At 38.5% G+C, this 18,255-nt stretch overlaps 1 protein-coding gene across 3 annotated transcripts in view; it reads left to right on the top strand.

Moving 5' to 3' along the window:
- DLGAP5 (DLG associated protein 5) overlaps window positions 1-16,590 on the top strand; it is a 43,814-nt gene extending 27,224 nt beyond the window's left edge. Inside the window, exons 13-20 of one of the 3 annotated variants that reach the window (XM_054447820.2) lie at window positions 1,281-1,385; window positions 5,668-5,887; window positions 9,607-9,796; window positions 11,748-11,805; window positions 12,443-12,689; window positions 13,890-13,939; window positions 16,038-16,128; window positions 16,250-16,590. In XM_054447820.2, the coding sequence (XP_054303795.2) occupies window positions 1,281-1,385; window positions 5,668-5,887; window positions 9,607-9,796; window positions 11,748-11,805; window positions 12,443-12,689; window positions 13,890-13,939; window positions 16,038-16,128; window positions 16,250-16,269 (981 nt within the window). In that variant the 3' untranslated portion in view covers window positions 16,270-16,590. The remainder of the gene's footprint in view (window positions 1-1,280; window positions 1,386-5,667; window positions 5,888-9,606; window positions 9,797-11,747; window positions 11,806-12,442; window positions 12,690-13,889; window positions 13,940-16,037; window positions 16,129-16,249) is intronic. The other 2 variants (XM_054447818.2, XM_054447822.2) reach the window with 2 other exon arrangements.
- Window positions 16,591-18,255: the final 1,665 nt, after the last annotated feature.

Below are 18,255 nucleotides of genomic sequence, written 5' to 3'. Positions count from 1 at the left end.
TTGTTGAAAATCAGTTGGTCATGAGTGTAATTCTGAGTTATTTTGACATTTACTTTTTATTTTTTTCCTTTGAGATGGGGTCTTGCCTTGTTGCCCAGGCTAGTCTTGACCTTCTGAGTTCAAGCAATCCCCCTGCCTCAGCCTCCCAAGTAGCTTGGATTATAGGCATATGCCACAGTGCCCAGAGACATTTACATATTTTTAAGGGAGAGCAAAGAGGATATGTGTGTATAAGTGCGTAGCATGGAGACTAAAAGCATGATTACCAAACTGTTGTCAGTGGCTCTTTATAGGAGACCGGAAGTATCAAAAAGATGGGAATTATATTTCCATCCTATTAAATATACTTGTATCTTTTAAAATGAGATTATGTCAAGAAAATGAGAAGACAAGGCACAGATTGGGAGAAAATATTTGCAAAAGATGTATCTGATAAAAGACGGTTACCCAAAAGATACAAAGAGCTCTTAAAACCCAGCAATAATGAAACGAACAACCCAATTAAAAATGGGCAAAAGACCTGAACAGTTACCTCACCATAGAAGATATAAAGATGGCAAATACGCATATGAAAATATGCTCAACATCATATGTCATTAGGGAACTACAAATCAAAACAACAGTGAGATACTACCACATACCTACTAGGGAACAGTGAAAATTCAAAACACTGCCAACAGCAAATGCTGGGGAGGGCATGGAGCGATACGAACTTTCCATTCATTGCCTATGGGAATGCAAAATGTTATATCCACTTTAGAAGACAGTTTGGCAGTCACTCGCAAAACTAAACATACTCCTACCATACGATCTAGCAATTGCGCTCCAAATGAGTTGAAAGCTTATGTCCATATAAAAACCTGCACACGGATGTTTTTAGCAATATAGCAGCTTTATTCATAATTGCCAAAACATGGAAGCAACCAAGATGTCCTTCAGTGGAGGAATGGATAAATAAAAAAAAAAATTAGATTGTGCAATTTAGGAAACAACATTTAGGATGTCTTTTCTACCATTTTAGCATTTTAGTCAAAAATAATCTAGGAGAGTTATTCATATATGATATTCTTTACGTAGATTTTGGAGGTTTGTAAGACAAAAAATAATGAAAAACTTTACCATAAAAATTATTTGAACACTAAGTTGAGAATAACTCAGTCCAGTTTTAATAACTCATCATTTCTGAACCACTATTTTTAATTTTTTTTAGTCTTCAGCTCATTTGTTTATAACTTTAATATGACTAGCATTAATCTGGTAAACTTGTGCTTTATTAACAGATAGAAGATGTGATCCACAAATTCAACAATCTGATCAAACTTGAGGAATCTGGGTGGCAAGTCAATAATAATATGAATCATAATATGAACAAAAATGTCTTTAGGGTAAGTTTGTGGGTTTTATATCTAAATTTTTTTTTTTTTAGTTAAGGAACTTATACATACATCCAAATTTCTAATATAGATTCTTCTATTTCTTGTTTTTAAGTTTTAAAAACATTTAGGTTCAGATTTCTCATCATTTTACAAAGTTAAGTCTGTATACTACTTACAGTGTACTGATCGCCTTTGAAGAAAGAGCAAGGAAATCGATCAACATAAAATTTAGGATAGTTGTGTCTAGAGAGAAGAAAGGAGGGGCTGTGATTGAATTAGGGTACCCAGAGGGCTTCTGAGTTACCACATAGTGGATATATGAGTGTTGGTTTTCTTCTTCTTTTTTTTTTTTTTGAGATGGAGTCCCGCTCTGTCACCAAGGCTGCAGTACTGTGGCGTGATCTCAGCTCACTGCCAGCTCCGCCTCCTGGGTTCACGCCATTCTCCTGCCTCAGCCTCCCAAGTAGCTGGGAATACAGGCGCCCACCACCACACCTGGCTAATTTTTTGTATTTTTAGTAGAGACGGGGTTTCACTGTGTTAGCCAGGATGGTCTCCATCTCCTGACCTCATGATCCGCCCGCCTTGGCCTCCCAAAGTGCTGGGATTACAGGCATGAGCCACCGCGCCCGGCCTAAAGGTTTTATTCTTTAAACTGTATTTACACATTTTGTTGTAATAATAATAGTAGTAGGTAATTTATATAATGCTTAGTATGTGTCAAATATTATTCCAAGTACTTTATATATATTAACTTAATCCTTACAACAGTCGTATGAAATGGATGCTGTTATTCTTGTGCTTTGTTAACATGATAGATTTTGTTCTTGTTTCTAGTAATTATCTTTCTAGTAATGTTTTTGAATTCAAAGTTTTTGGTTTGGGTGGACACTTTTCAAACTAAGCATTGTCAGTTTTTCTTTATGATATGAGAAAAATGACTAGTTATAAACTCGGGTTGTCTAGATTGGTATTTTATTATACTATGTAATCCAAATAAAAACTGTCTTGAATCCTATCTTAAGAGTTTAACTTGTTAAAGTATTGTTTTTTAAACCTTATTTAAAAAAAATTTTTTTTTTTTTTTTGAGACAGGGTTTGTTTGGCTCTTGTTGCCCAGGCTGGAGTGCAGTGGCGTGACCTTGGTTCACCACAACCTCCGCCTCCTGAGTTCAAGTGATTCTCCTGCCTCAGCCTCCAAAGTTCTGGGATTACAGGCATGAGCCACTGCACTCGGCCTTAAAAAATATTTTACTAGGCCAGGCGCAGTGGTTCACATCTGTAATCCCAGCACTTTGGGCGGCTGAGGCGGGCAGATCTCCTGAGGTCAGGAGTTCGAGACCAGCCTGACCATCATGGAGAAACCCTGTCTCTACTAAAAATACAAAAATTATTTGTATTTTTTATACAAATAATACAAAACTTTGTATTATTTACACCTCGCTGGACGAGGTGGCGCATGCCTGTAATCCCAGCTACTCAGGAGGCTGAGGCAGGAGAATCACTTGACCCTGGGAGGCAGAGGTTATGGTGAGCTGAGATCACGCCATTGCATTCCAGCTTGGGCAACAAGAGCAAAACTCAGTCTCAAAAAAAAAAAAAAAAAAAAAAAAAAAAAAAATTTACTAATAAAGTCTCATGACAAGGACCCTGAGAACAGTGACTAAATTGATTGGTTTTCAAAACGACTAAATAGTGAAGGATGCTACTTCATTATTAAAGCTACTGTGGGTATTTCTTGTTAAGGATTTAGTCCTGGAAATATTAATATCATCAGTGATGCGGATCATGGCTATGTCCTATAGAGATTTGTAATTCTTCCTGTTATCACCAGGTGTCTCTCTCCTACTTTATTTTATAGGCTACCGTTAAGATTATCAAACAAAGTAAAGCTAATCTTTTATACTATACTTGGATACCACTCCCTACTACTTCTTATTTATTAATCCTTCATTCCATCAGTTAGTCTTGTTTTCCTTTCCTCCCTTTTTTCCATCAGTCTTTAAACATGTTTAAGTGTCTTATCATTGCTTACATTAAAACAAAGAAACCTGTGGTGTCTGCTTCTCCCTTTAATTACTTGTACCCTCTGATTTTTCTCTTTCTATCCAGTCACTGACAAGCATCCTAAAATGTTGTCTATACTCTACTATTTTTGTTCGTTTATTTCTCCAACTCACTGCAATTCAGTTTTACCCCCTCTATAACTTTAGAATAGTTATCTAAATTATTAATCCACTAGTTGCTTAAGTTATTAGTCACTTAATTTTAAAATCTAACTCTTCTAGGCCAGGTGTGGTGGCTCAAGCCTGTAATCCCAGCACTTTGGGAGGCTGAGGCAGGCAGATCACCTGAGGTCAGTTCGAGACCAGCCTGGCCAGCATGGTGTACCCTGTCTCTACTAAAATTAAAAAATTAGCCAGGCATGGTGGCGGGCGCCTGTAATCCCAGCTACTCAGGAGGCTGGGGTAGGAGAATCACTTGAACCTGGGAGGCAGAGGTTACATTTAACCGAGATGATGCCACTGCACTCCAGCCTGGGCGACAGATCAAGACTCTGTCAAAAATAAAAATTAAAAAAATAATAATAAATAAATCTAACCTTTCTGCAGTATTAAATATGGTCTACTTTTTTTTTTTTTTTTTGAGTTAGAGTCTTGCTGTGTTGCCCAGGCTAGAGTACAGTGGTGCCATCTCGGCTCACTGCAACCTCTGCCTCCCAGGTTCAAGCTGTTCTCATGTCTCAGCCTCCCAAGTAGCTGGGATTACAGGCGTGTGCCACCACGCCAAGCTAATTTTTTTTCTTGTATTTTTATTTTTGTATTTTATTTATTTTTTGAGATGGGGTCTAGCTCTGTGGCCCAGGCTGGAGTGCAGTGGCACAATCTTGGCTCACTGTAACCTCTGCTTCCCAGGTTCAAGCGATCTCCCACCTCAGCCTCCTGAGTAGCTGGGACTACAGGCATGTGCCACCATGCCCAGCTAATTTTTTGTATTTTTAGTGGAGCTGGTGTTTCTCCATGTTGGCCGGGCTGGTCTGGAACTCCTGGCCTCAAGTGATTCGCCTGCCTCAGCCTCCCAAAGTGCTGGGATTACAGGCGTGAGTCACTGTACCTGGCCTACTTCCTTGTTTTTGAAATTATATTTCCTTTCTTCTTCTTTGCCTATTCTTCAGTCATGTTTGCATATTTGTTTTCCATTTATACCTTAAATGTTTTTGATATTTAGAATTCCTACCTCTACTCTCTTCTTTCCTTCCGTAATTTTCCTGTGCAATCTTACCCAACCTGTGATGATTCTCAAGTCTGTATTGCAGACCACACTTACTAAGCTCTAATTCTATATATCATGACTCTATATACCTTAAAAATCAATATATCCCAAACTGACAGCATCTCCACACACACCGCTGTTGCCCTGTCTCATAATGCTGTTACCATCCCACCAGGTGTTCAAGATAGAAGTCTCAATATCTCTTTTGGTCCTTTGCTTGCTTTATTTCACCATCTCCACCCCACACACATCCAATAGATGAGTAAGTCCTCTCAATTCTACCTTTCAAATATTTCTTGAATCTGTCCACTTTTTTCATCTCTTACTCCTTAGTCTGAGTGATCTTTCTAAAACACCAGCTTGGTAATGTTAATCTTCTGCTTAAAAATCACCAATAACTCTCTATTCCCTTGTCCTCTGTATAAATGTGACTTTCTTAAGACCATTACATGCAGGTGCTTTTATTATAATCTAGCTATTGTTTAACTCCATTTTGCTTTGTTTCATTTCTGCTTTGGAAACATCACTCTAGCCCTTGCCTCACCCCATCTTTTAGTTTGATGAAATATGGTTTCAGCATAGGTGCTACTTCCTACAACCTTTCCTGATGTCTGAAGATTGGTTTAGGTGTCATCCTTATTTATTTTCTTTTAATGTTTTACTTTTTTTCTTTTTTTATTTACTTTTTTTCTTTTTTCTTTTTTTTGGGGGGCTGTCATGGTTATAATCTAAAGGATGTCCCTTAAATTTATTTCTAACAGGACATTTATCCTTCTTACTGTCCTTCCCAGATCTTCTACTAAGCTGCAAAACTCCTTGAGGGCAGCAACTCTGTCCTTTACCTTTTTACCTTTTAGCACATACTAGGAACTTGATAAATATATGATGAATGTGAAATATTTTATGTATACTTTATTTTTAAAAATTAAATTTTTAAGTGATGAATTTGTGTTTGTTGTGTGTTTTTCTTATACGATGGTAATGGGCAGCTTTACTATATGTTAGTTTCTCTTTGCAGAAAAAAGTTGTCTCAGGTATAGCGAGTAAACCAAAACAGGATGATGCTGGAAGAATTGCAGCGAGAAATCGCCTAGCTGCCATAAAAAATGCAATGAGAGAGAGAATTAGGCAGGAAGAATGTGCTGAAACAGCAGCCTCTGTGATACCAAAGGAAGTTGATAAAATAGTGTTTGATGCTGGATTTTTCAGAGTTGAAAGTCCTGTTAAATCATTCTCAGGTTAGTTGTTTTTGTTTTTTTGTTTTTTTTGTTTTTCCCGAGACTACTTAAGAGAAATATTTGGGATAGATGGGGGCTTGTGTAAGGTGAAAAATAGTTCTTATATGAAGAGACGTAAGTTTTTCTGTGATTTTTAGAAAATAGACTATGCTCGCTCACAAACACATGTAAATCACAGTTTGATGGGTATGATCAGATTAGTTTAAGTGTGATATGTCTTCTTAGATTGCTTTTCTACTTTCTAAGTGATTTCACATCTGTAATGTAATTACCATGTAACCCTACAGTCTATGAGAAAGGTCACAGGATCCCAAGAGGTAAGAGAAATGACGGAAGCATGAAGAAGTAAACTGATTTTCTTCAGGTCAGTTAGAAGTTTGGTTAGAATTTATAATGCAAAGGAAACTTGAGCATCCAGCTATCACACTTGTCTAGCTGTGCTTTAAAATGAAGCTTATGTGCTGTGTGTATTGGTTCATGCCTATAATCCCAGTACTTTGAGAGACCAAGGCAGGAGGATCACTTGAAGCTAAGAGTTTGAGACCAGCCTGGGCAATTTAGTGAGATCCCCTCTCTACAAAAAAATAAAATATTAACCGAGCCTGGCAGTACATGCCTGTAGTCCCACCTACTCGGGAGGCTGGGGCAGGAGGATCACTTGAGCCCAGGAGTTCAAGGTTACAGCGAGCTTTGATTGTGCCCCTGCACTCTAGCCTGAGTGACAGAGCAAGACTCCATCTCTAAAAAATAAAAGGAAGTTTATGCAAAGTGGATTTGGTTTTATTTGCATTTGTATTAAAACTTTTGCTCAGATCTTTTTGAAAGTCAGTAAACGTACTAATTTTCCAGTTTAAAAATATTCCATTAAAAGCAGTTTTTAATACTTCAGGAAATCTTTTTTTATGATTTTTAACTGTATTTGTCAATAGCTTTTTTTTCCACAGACTGTTTTTCTTGAATTGAATTTATCTCAATTGAAATTATTTATTTATAAGCCATAGATGTCCACCAGGAAGTTTTTTCAAAGTAAACGTAAATTGTTCTCTAATAACCTGCTATCTGATATTTATAGTGATCCTCAAGTATATTATTATAATCTTGGTAGTTTAGGTGTCAAATCTGGTGCACTTTTGTTTGTTTCCTTTAAGCAGCTACACTCCCTGGATACCCAGGAATCTCCTACTACTGCTAATAACATGGCCCCATTCTACTACTTGTCAAGGATCTTCGTGGTTTTTACAGCTATAAGCTCGTCATTCTGTTCTTTCATATACTCAACTCAGTCCTTATAGATAGGGAGATTAAGGTTTATGGCAAAAATTGGTCATTTAAAATTGAGTTTTAGTTACAGAGCACATAGTTTATATGAGGCTAATTACAAAACAGTAGTCCCTGAAGAAGCCCTTCTCATTCCATTTGCCAATCCCTAGAAGCAACTACTTTCAATTCTTACCGGAGTCTTTTGCACTTACTGGAGTCTTACTGGAGTTTTGTTGTTTACCACCATCTCTCTTGACAAGGTTTGATCTTTTTCAAAAACACATTTTTCTTCTGGTAGACTTTTTAATCTTTCTTTCCTGTACTTACTGTTTTCTTCTACTTCCTGGAGATTTCCTCAACTTTCATGCTAGCTATCATGCTTTTAATTCCCAAGAGCCCTTTCTTACTCTCCAAATGTTCATTTTATAACATTCTGCACTTGTTTCATCAGTATGTTGTTTTATCTTTCCAAGGATATTAATGATAGCTTTTACATTTTCTTCATCCACTATAGACAGTATTTGTTTCAGGGTACTTTCATCTAGTTGTTTTTGGTTTCTGTCTCTTGTATTAGAGGCTTTCCTCGGGAATCTGGTGATCTCTCACTGCCTGCACATGGTTAAGAATAGGGCACTAAAAAGCTGACTGGAAACTCTTTGCACATGGGTAGGACCTTTACTTTCGGGGCCCTACTGTTAGCAGGGCCATTATGCTGGGAACCTACACATCACTGCATTTAAGACTTTTCTCATAGTCTACTCAGATTCCCCAGAGAAGATGCTTTCCATCTGCTTCCTGGAAGGTATCATTCTGGCTGCCAGTCTTTCAGGAGCCATGTAGGGGAAGAAAGCTAAGTGTCTCAACACTTCATGTGTAAATATTCACTTATTTCCCTTATTTTCCGTGTAGTACCCCGTCTCTCAACTGTATCTGGTATCCTCTAAACCAGAGACCCTTCTGTTTTTGGTGATGGGGGTGGGTGATGACAGTTGCTCTGCTGTGCAGAATGAGGAAAGGAATCCGAGCTCTTCTTGTTTAAACCGACTTTGAGCCGGTCCTGCTGTGTTTAGCTCCATTTTCATCTCCACTTGCAGAGGTACTTGGAGCCACCAGTTCTTTTGAGGGGTTATGTGGTAGAAATTGGGTTGATTCTCGTTTTTCTTTTTTCTTTTTTTTTGAGGCGGAGTCTTACTCTATCGCCCAGGCTGGAGTGCAGTGGCACGATCTCAGCACACTGCAAGCTCCGCCTCCCAGGTTCACGCCATTCTCCTACCTCAGCCTCCCGAGTAGCTGGGACTACAGGCGCCCGCCACTACAGCCGGCTGATTTTTTTTGTATTTTTTTAGTAGAGACGGGGTTTTACCGTGTTAGCCAGGATGGTCTCGATCTCCTGACCTCATGATCCACCCGCCTCAGCCTCCCAAAGTGCTGGGATCACAGGCGTGAGCCACCGCACCTGGCCGATTCATTTTTCTTGATTGGTGGCTTAGAATTCGTTTTCTTGAATCTGCTAAGTCCCACTCAACAATCTACATTATAGCTTCCAAAATGTTGTTACTGTTGCTGTCTCTTCTTTAGTTTCCTTTGTCCTTGTAGAGTTCTGCTTTTTAAGATTATCTCTGTCCAGGCACGGTGGCTCACACCTGTAATCCCAGTACTTTGGGAGGCTGAGGCAGGTGGATCACCTGCGGTCAGGAGTTTGAGACCAGCCTGGCCAACATGGTGAAACCTCATCTTTATTAAAAATACAAAAAATTAGCCAGGCGTGGTGGCGGGTGCCTGTAATCCCAGGTACTCGGGAGGCTGAGGCAGGAGAATCGCTTGAACCCAGGAGGTGGAGGTTGCAGTGAGCCAAGTTCATGCCATTACACTCCAACCTGGGTGACAAGAATGAAACTCCATCTCTAAAAAACAAAAACAAAAAAAAAGGTTATCTCTGTTCAGGCCTGGCGCAGTGGCCCACACCTGTAATCCCAGCACTTTGGGAGTCTGAGGCAGGTGGATCACCTGAGGTCAGGAGTTCGAGACCAGCCTGGCCAACATGGTGAAACCTCATCTCTACTAAAAATATAACAATTAGCCAGGCGTGGTGGCATGCATCTGTAGTCCCAGCTACTGGGGAGGCTGAGACAGGAGAATCATTTGAGGCTGGGAGGCGGAGGTTGCAGTGAGCCAAGAGATCACACCACTGCACTCCAGCCTGGGTGACAGCGTGAGACTGTCTCAACAACAACAAAAAAATTATCTCTGTTCATGTAAAAGTAGTGGGATGTCAAAAGGAAGCAGCATCTAATATGCATTTAAATACTATCTTTAACAGAAAGTCCCAGGCATTTGTCTTTAACAGACATTATTTGACAGGAGACAGAGGCTAATTGATAGGATTTTCACCATATTGCTAGTTATAATGAAAAGCAAAAGAACTATTTGGTATTGAGGCGATTTCTCTCATCTTCTAGGACTTTCTGTCTCTTCTGAAGGCCCTTCTCAAAGACTTGGAACACCTAAGTCTGTCAGCAAAGCTGTATCTCAGAGTAGAAATGAGATGGGCCTTCCACGACAAACTACATCACCAGAAAATACGAGTCCTCAGAATACGAAAAGTGAACATGTGAAGAAGACTTTGTTTTTGAGTATTCCTGAAAGCAGGTATTTCTTTAACATGTTAATAAGAGTTTAACAGTTGCTGATACTAAATACCATTTCAGATTGCTAAGATGGTAACAGGTGCCAGACATATATTTTTAATAAATTTCATAATGACCCTGCAACATATAGGCAGTACTTCCTTTTTATAAATGAGGAAACTAAAGCTTAAGGTTTCAGGATACTAAATGGTCACGTTTAGATGGGTAAATTCTGTAGCACTAAGAAGAAAAGAAGCAATATGGTATCCTTTGGTGCTAAACATACTACAACTTTGGTGCTCAACAGTTCTGAGCTGAGAAGAGCTCTGTGACTTACTAGCTATGCAACTTTGGGGCAAGTAATTAATTCTCTTTAGCTTCACTTTCATCTACAAAGCAGCTGTGCTAAATGCCTCCCCAAGGTGGTTGAGAGATAGACACTTTTTACCAGCCTTTGTAGAAAGTACCTTGAGATTGTTGTCTTGACAGATGGCAGAGCATATTGAAGGGGGAGTTAATGTTTACTGAACAACTGTTATGGGCTAGATTGATTCTAGATTTTGTTTGTTTGGTGGAGTCTCACTCTGTTGCCTAGGCTGGAGTGCAGTGGTACGATCTCGGCTTACTGCAACCTCTGCCTCCTGGGTTCAAGCGATTCTTCTGCCTCAGCCTCCCGAGTAGCTAGGACTACAGACACACGCCACCATGCCCAGCTAATTTTTGTATTTTTAGTAGAGACAGGGTTTCACTGTGTTGGCCAGGATGGTCTCGAACTCTTGACCTCATGATCTGCCAGCCTTGGCCTCCCAAAGTGCTGAGATTACAGGCGTGAGCCACTGTGCCCGGCCTAGTTTGTATATCTTGTAGTTTACAATTGTTTGCTAAGAAGATTCATAATTGCATTTGAGTCATAAGTACTCTTTAAAAATGTTTTGGATTCCCCAAAACATCCTCAAAGGGCATCATACAAGTAAGCAACTTTGTGCAATAAAGGCAAAGTAAAGCTGGACACTAGAAAAATAGAGCATACCTTTTTAAAAAAGTAACTTGAAAGAAGTGGAAATAACTTTTTTTTTTTTTTGAGACAGAGTGTCACTCTGTTGCTGAGGCTGGAGTGCAGTGGCACGATCTCGGCTCACTGCAACCTCCGCCTCCCAGGTTCAAGTGATTCTCCTGCCTCAGCCTCCAAAGTAGCTGGGACTACAGGCGCGTGTCACCACACCCAGCTAATTTTTTGTATTTTTAGTAGAGGCGGGTTTTCACCATGTTAGCCAGGATGGTCTCAATCTCCTGACCTCGTGATCCACCCGCCGCTGCCTCCCAAGTGCTGGGATTACAGGCGCGAGCCAAGGCGCCTGGCCAAAACAGGTATTTCTAATAAGATACAAGCTAATAACTTCAGGATTAGAATACCTTGTATTCTAACTCAGTTATTGTCTAGCTGGAGTTAGCTACCTTTACTTGTTAACAAGCAACAGACTTAAGAACATTGTAACTCCTGTTCTGCTTTTTGAACTTTCAGATAAAATTATAGAAATAGTATGACTGAAGGCAAGTTTCTTAGCAGGTACCTGGATTAACAAGTAACAAATAAATGTAGCTAACTCCAGCTAGACAATAATTGAATTGTTGCTTCTATCTCCAGAAGTCACCTTCTTTTTGACTTTTCTTTAATATATAGCTCTGGATTTGGCTGAGATTCAGAGTATTGCTGGTAGAGCCACCTGAGCCTGACTGACCACCATGGTAACAGACTTGTGAGCTTTCTGGGGAAGAATACATTTAGTTTGTAAGGCCATCCCGCAGTAGCTATAGTCCAAAACTAATCTATCTGGATCAGGCCTGATCTTGCACCAGGCTCCATGTTTGATCCATTCCCTAAACTAATTGCCATCATAAAGGAAAGACTCAAAACACAAGTGAAACAATAACAATGTGTTTATGAGTGTAATGCTGCTTTTTTTCTTCTTTAGGAACAGCATGGAAGATGCTCAGTGTCCTGGATTACCAGATTTAATTGAAGAAAACCATGTAAGTACAATTCCAGTGTGGTTAGATAGCCCAGTATGTCATATGTAGAAAGTAACTTCGTAAAGCATCTCCAGAATTTCCATTGGAAATCTAAATCAGTCATATAGAATGGTAGTTCTTGTTTCAATGACATTTGGGTCGTTTAAAACCATAGTGTCATTTTGTATTCTTCAACTCATATCAGAATGAATATGGAACCAGTGAACTAGAGCAGAAATCAGCAAACTTTGGCCCCTGTTTTTAGAAATCATATTTTATTGTAATAGCCACACATTTCTTTATGTATTCTATCTGGCTGCTTTTGCAATACAGTGGTAGAGTTGCGTACTTATGACAGAGACCCTGTGACTCACAAACCTAAAATATTTACTATTTGGTCTTTTACAGAAAATGTTTGCCATTCCCTGAGCTAGATAGAGTATAGGTACTTGCTGAGAAACTTGCCTTCAATCATACTATTTCTATAATATTATCTGAACTAATTGTTGAAGAAGCAGGATAGTAGGATTTATAATGTTCTTAAGCCTGTGTCCGGGATGTCATCCTTCTGTTTTTCTTGTATTTAATAGCAACAAGACTTTTAAAATTTGTTCCAAGTAATTAAATTGATAATTAAATATCCCATTTTTACTTCCAGGTTGTAAATAAGACAGACTTGAAGGTGGATTGTTTACCCAGTGAGAGAATGAGTTTTCCTCTTCTTGCTGGTGGAGTAGCAGATGATATTAATACTAACAAAAAAGAAGAAATTTCAGATGTTGTGGAAGGAATGGAACTGAATTCTTCAATTACATCACAGGATGTTTTGATGAGTAGCCCTGAAAAAAATACAGCTTCACAAAATAGCATCTTAGAAGAAGGGGAAACTAAAATTTCTCAGTCAGGTGAGATATTTAAAATATATTTAAATGAGAATTTATTAAAGAAATGAACTTGGATTAAGGTATAAATTATCCTATAAGGTCCGTTTTACGTTAGATCTAACTATTTAGGATCCTTCATTGTTAGTGAAGACCCTGAATTAGAAAAATTCCCTCAAGCTTTTTTTTTCTATTTTTTTGAGATGGAGTCTCACTCTGTTGCCCAGGCTGGAGTGCAGTTGCGTGATCTCAGCTCACTGCAACCTCCACCTCCCAGGTTGAGGCGATTCTCCTACCCATGTACCACCACGCCTAGCTAATTTTTTTATTTTTAGTAGAGACAGAGTTTCACCACATTAGCCAGCCTGGGCTTTTTTTTAGTTCTCCTTCTTTTCAACACATATCCCCAAGTCTTTCTTCAAAATATCCTATTTTTCTTCCCTACTGCCTAGTTCTACCTATATTGTTGTGATGGTTCTGCAATAGGAAATGGCTCCTATATTTTTGTTATAATGTGTGCCAGTTTCACCTGCTATTTTCATCAGTTAGTCTGTAGCTGGTCTAACTGGGGCCTATGGTAAAACAAAAGGTTTTAACCTTGGCCAGACATTTAATGTCCTCCAGCTGTTCTTCATCAGCATCTCCTGGGTACCTTTAATATTACAAGCATGAGATTTGTTTACAGAAGACTCCTTTTATACCAAAGTTAAGGACAAGAATTTAACCAAGAAATTTAACTACTTTCAAAAAACATCATAACATAAAATGGTCTATATTTTTGTCTTAGCATTTGATATGTGGAACTTTTCATATATTTCAAGGCTTTGTCCATTTCTGACAGCCCTTGAATGTGAGAATTTTTTTTTTTTTTTTTTTTTTTTTTTTTTTTGGAGATGGAGTCTCGCTCTGTCGCCCAGCCTGGAGTGCAATGGCGTGACTTCGGCTCACTGTAAGCTCCTCCTGCCAGGTTCACGCCATTCTCCTGCCTCAGCCTCCCGAGTAGCTGGGACTACAGGCGCCCGCCACCACGCCCGGCTCATTTTTTTGTTGTTGTTATTTTTAGTAGAGACGGGGTTTCACCGTGTTAGCCAGGATGGTCTTGATCTCCTGACCTCGTGATCCACCCGCCTTGGCCTCCCAAAGTGCTGGGATTACAGGCGGGAGCCACCACTCCTGGCGAATGTGAGAATATTCTTTAAAAAGTTTTTTTTGTTTGTTTTTCAGACCTATTTGATAATAAAAGTCTCACTACTGAATGCCACCTTCTTGATTCAGTAAGTTTTCCAACTTGACAAGTCCCTTTATATTCTAGATTTGTTTTATAAAATGAATATTGCTTTTCTATTTGTGTACAAGGCTTAAAATGTATATCTTGTCATTGTTTTGCTTACTCACTATTCATTTTTCACAGAATGAAAAATTTGGTGTTTATATACTTTAAAATATAGTATGTTTTAATATTAACCCTGAAGATAAGTTTCTCTATATGGTTTTTCTATCAAATTTGCTCTGACAAACTGGGTACTTGAATATCTGAATATATTTCTAAGTGATTCAAGAAAAATATAAGGCAAAGTTTCTGCCCTTCTGGGGAAATAATGTCTATCCCACCTTCAGTCATCATTGGTTATTTATGTCCTGCTATTTTAGTGGCTACTTCCGTGCTTTTATTTCTGGTGACCTCTTGCCTCTAAATCTAATTCAGACAGCCCTTTTGTGAAGCCTTCTGTAAAAGCTCTTATCTCTCCCATGTTAATTTATATATATAGGTACAAATGCACATAGGCATACAGTGTTTACATTTCATCTCTTATTCCGGGTATAATATAAATGCATTCCAAAAATATAACTTCAGGAATCAAATTCCTTGTTAACTGTAAATTCCACATTAGGTAGAGCTGTCTGATTCATACCTTTGATACTGGCACTATGGCACGAATTAAATAGTGCTCTCTTTCCTGCTGTTTATATATAGCATTGGTTTCAGCCCCATCCCAGACATTTTTTTTTTTTTGGAGACAGAGTTTCACTCTTGCACCCAGGCTGGGGTGCAATGGTGTGATCTTGGCCCACTGCAACCTCTGCCTCCTGGGTTCAAGCGATTCTCCTGCCTCAGCCTCCTGAGTTAGCTGGGATTACAGGTGCCTGCCACCACACCTGGCTAATTTTTGTATTTTTTAGTAGCGATGCGGGGTTTCACCATGTTGGCCAGGCTGGTCTCGAACTCCTGACCCTCAGGTGATTCCTCCTGCCTCAGGTTCTCAAAGTGCTGGGATTACAGGCATGAGCCACCACGCCCGGCCGATATTTTTATTTCAATGATCTGGAGTTAGGGATTTGTCATTTTTTTTCTTCATCAAGTGATTCTTATGGTTTACACCTGTGGTTTACAGCCTTACCTTGGAATTTTCCAGGACTAACTACTAGAATAGATCAGAAAACGGTCTTGGTTTTATTCTTCTTTAATCTCAGAATATAAGAAATTCATTCATAAAGCAAGTATAGGATCAAACAGCCACAGTTTTAGTTAACTTCATGAAACCTGGCAAATACTTAGCTTCCATAAGCCGTGAATTCCTTAAAGACCCTTGTATATCTTGTCTTTCATTATTTTTCAAAGCTGCCTTTTTGGTGGTCAGGCTCTGGGCTGCCCTGTGTCCCAGGAGCAGAATGAAATGTGTTACTGTGACCCACGTACCCTTCTTTCTTGGTTTTAGCCTTCTTTAATCATAAACTGAGACCTAGAGGATCAAGGCTTTCAGCATAAGGCCAAATTATGTAAACCTGATTTAACCCTGTTCCCAGATCAAACGCTGAATGATTGATTCTGAGAATGTATGTTGTTATAAGTAAATCCAGAGATTACCAAATCATAATATTTTAATAGTAATGTGATTAAAAGTACATCACAATTATATGTTCTCATTGATAAATCTTAATACCTTATCATTTAGCCTGATATTTTTTTCACTTCTGTAAATATTAGTATTTAGATGTCTATTTTAGACCCAAATTATTGGTTGCCCCAGTAGCATAATTTGAACTTGAAGCAGGGCTTGAGAGAGTAAAAAGATCCCAGCAGGATCACACAGTATTAAAAGGCCTATTAAGTGCTATTATATGGTTTAGGATTTATGGAATCTATGTAAGTGGCTTAAGATACAGCCTCACTTTTATTCATTCTGCATACACTGTTTGAGTCCATTAACATATTCACATTTTTATACATATATTCTGAATATACCTTTCTAATAGAAAACCTGTAATATACATTTGAAATAAGATCTGCTGGAAAGTAGCATAATCATTGTTTATAATTTTATTGTTATATAGGGAAAATGTTTACGTGTTTCTTGTTTGTTTGTTTTTGAGATGGGATCTTGCTATGTTGCTCGGGCTGGTCTTGAAGTCCTGGGTTCAAGTGATCCTACCACCTCAGCCTCCCGAGTAGCTGGGACTACAGGTGTGCACCACCGCACCCGGTTTATTTATGTTATTAATTAATCCACTATAGCAATGTTGAAAAATTAATTGGTGAAACTCTTGATGGATACTTTACTGACTTCTCTGGATTTGTTCTCCAGCCAGGTCTAAACTGCAGTAATCCATTTACTCAGCTGGAGAGGAGACATCAAGAACATGCCAGACACATTTCTTTTGGTGGTAACCTGATTACTTTTTCACCTCTACAACCAGGAGAATTTTGAATTTAAAAATAAATCCAAACATTTTCCTTCATATTATCAATGCTTATATATTCTTTAGACTATTGAAATTTTGGAGAAAATGTATTTGTGTTCACTTCTATAGCATATAATGTTTTAATATTCTGTGTTCATCAAAGTATTTTAGATATACTCTTTCTCAAGGGAAGTGGGGATATTTTGTATTTTCAACACAGAATAAAAAATGTACTGTGCCTTGCCTCTCTTGTTTAAAAGGAATAAGCTTAAGGCTAAGTATACTTATTAGCACTTATAAACATTCTTTAGTTTAATTGAAATATTAACCTGTGACAAATATTTGCATCTTTTTACACTTTATTCTTAGTTTGAACTCCTAAATTTGTTGACGTTGAACAGCTTTGGGTATCACATATTCCAGAGTATTCTGAGTTTCTTTAGATGAGCTTTTTGGATTCCGAAGTCAGTTTGACATGCTGCGGTTTCAAACAATTCAATCATTAGAGGTGCACATTAAATCCTTACTTTTTGTTTTCATTTTCCCATTGGCATGGCCAAGAGCCATTAAGGAAATGCTTTTTTCTTTTGAAAAAAATCATATCAGTCATATAACATATCAGTCACATGAACATTTAAAAGATTGGTACAAAGAAAGCCAAGATTTACAGTTTATACAAAGCAATATGCAACACAACAATATTTTGCTCTCAAAAATAAAGCAGATCATAATAAGACAATGTCAGTAAATGTGGTCTTTAATAAGATGTATCACTAATTGTTTTGAAAGCTTTCAGCTGTTCATGGCCCTGGGCCATTAGAAAACTCTACTTTATGTATATTTCTTTTTCCTACATGGCTTATTTGAATTACCCAAACAAGCAATCAACTCAAACTGGCTTCACAATAAGGAAATTTATTATTTCACAAGTTATCAAAGTGATTCCAGGTACATAATCAATAGCTCAGTGATGACATCAAGGTCCAACTTTCTATTCCTAGTTCATTCTGTTATCCTTGATGTCGGCTTCTTCTCTATGGCTGGGTCTTTTTGGGGTCATAAGATGGCTGCTAGTGGCAGTTAGAGTTATGTCCTTCCCTTTGGCCTGATTAGACCAACTAATGCCACATCCCCATCTGCAGATCAGTGATCCAGCAGGGGACTGACTTAAATGAATCAGAATTCCCTGTTGAATCTGGGATCACACCTGAATAAAACCATGGCTCTTAGGAAACAGGGAATGGATATTGGGTAGGCAACCATCAGTGTCCCTTACTAGATAATGTGCTTGGCTATTGGAGTCTAGAATTAACAGGTATTAGGAAAATTTTTAGAGACGAAAGAAAACTGCTTTGGACAGAGCAGGAGTTCTTAATGCAGTGTATTGTCAGAGAAAAAAAGAGTTCTACCAAAATAGAATGAGAATTTCTATTTATTGAGGATGTACAATTTGACAGTCCCTTTGCAAACAATATTTTACTTAATGTTACAGTAACTCTATAAGAGCTGTGTGCATTTTATAGACACAGGAACCAAGGCTCAGAGGATTTAAGTAATTTTGTATAAACCAAGTTCTCTCTTTTCTCCAAAGCTATATTCTTCCATTTATTTAATAAGAATAGAATAGTCAAGACCAGAATGTTAGGGGAAGGAATTTTTTGAAATATGCTATGATATGCTGCCCACATCCCTCTTTAGTGATAGAAGACTTATTCCTTGAGCTACAGGAAGTGCTGCTGGCAGGCAGCCCTCAGTTGACATCCCTTGTGAGGATTATGTTGCCTCAGCTGAAGACAGCCACTTCATCTCAGGTCACATTCTCTTTCCCAGGTGTCCTATAATCAGTGACTGATCAAAGTGGGGGTATAAAAAGGCCTGGCCCCCCTTGCAGCTCTGAAGAATCATCCCA

This window comes from Pongo pygmaeus, chromosome 15, assembly GCF_028885625.2.
Source record: "Pongo pygmaeus isolate AG05252 chromosome 15, NHGRI_mPonPyg2-v2.0_pri, whole genome shotgun sequence".
Classification (NCBI taxonomy): domain Eukaryota; kingdom Metazoa; phylum Chordata; class Mammalia; order Primates; family Hominidae; genus Pongo; species Pongo pygmaeus.
This window is presented reverse-complemented; position numbering and strand designations above follow the sequence as displayed.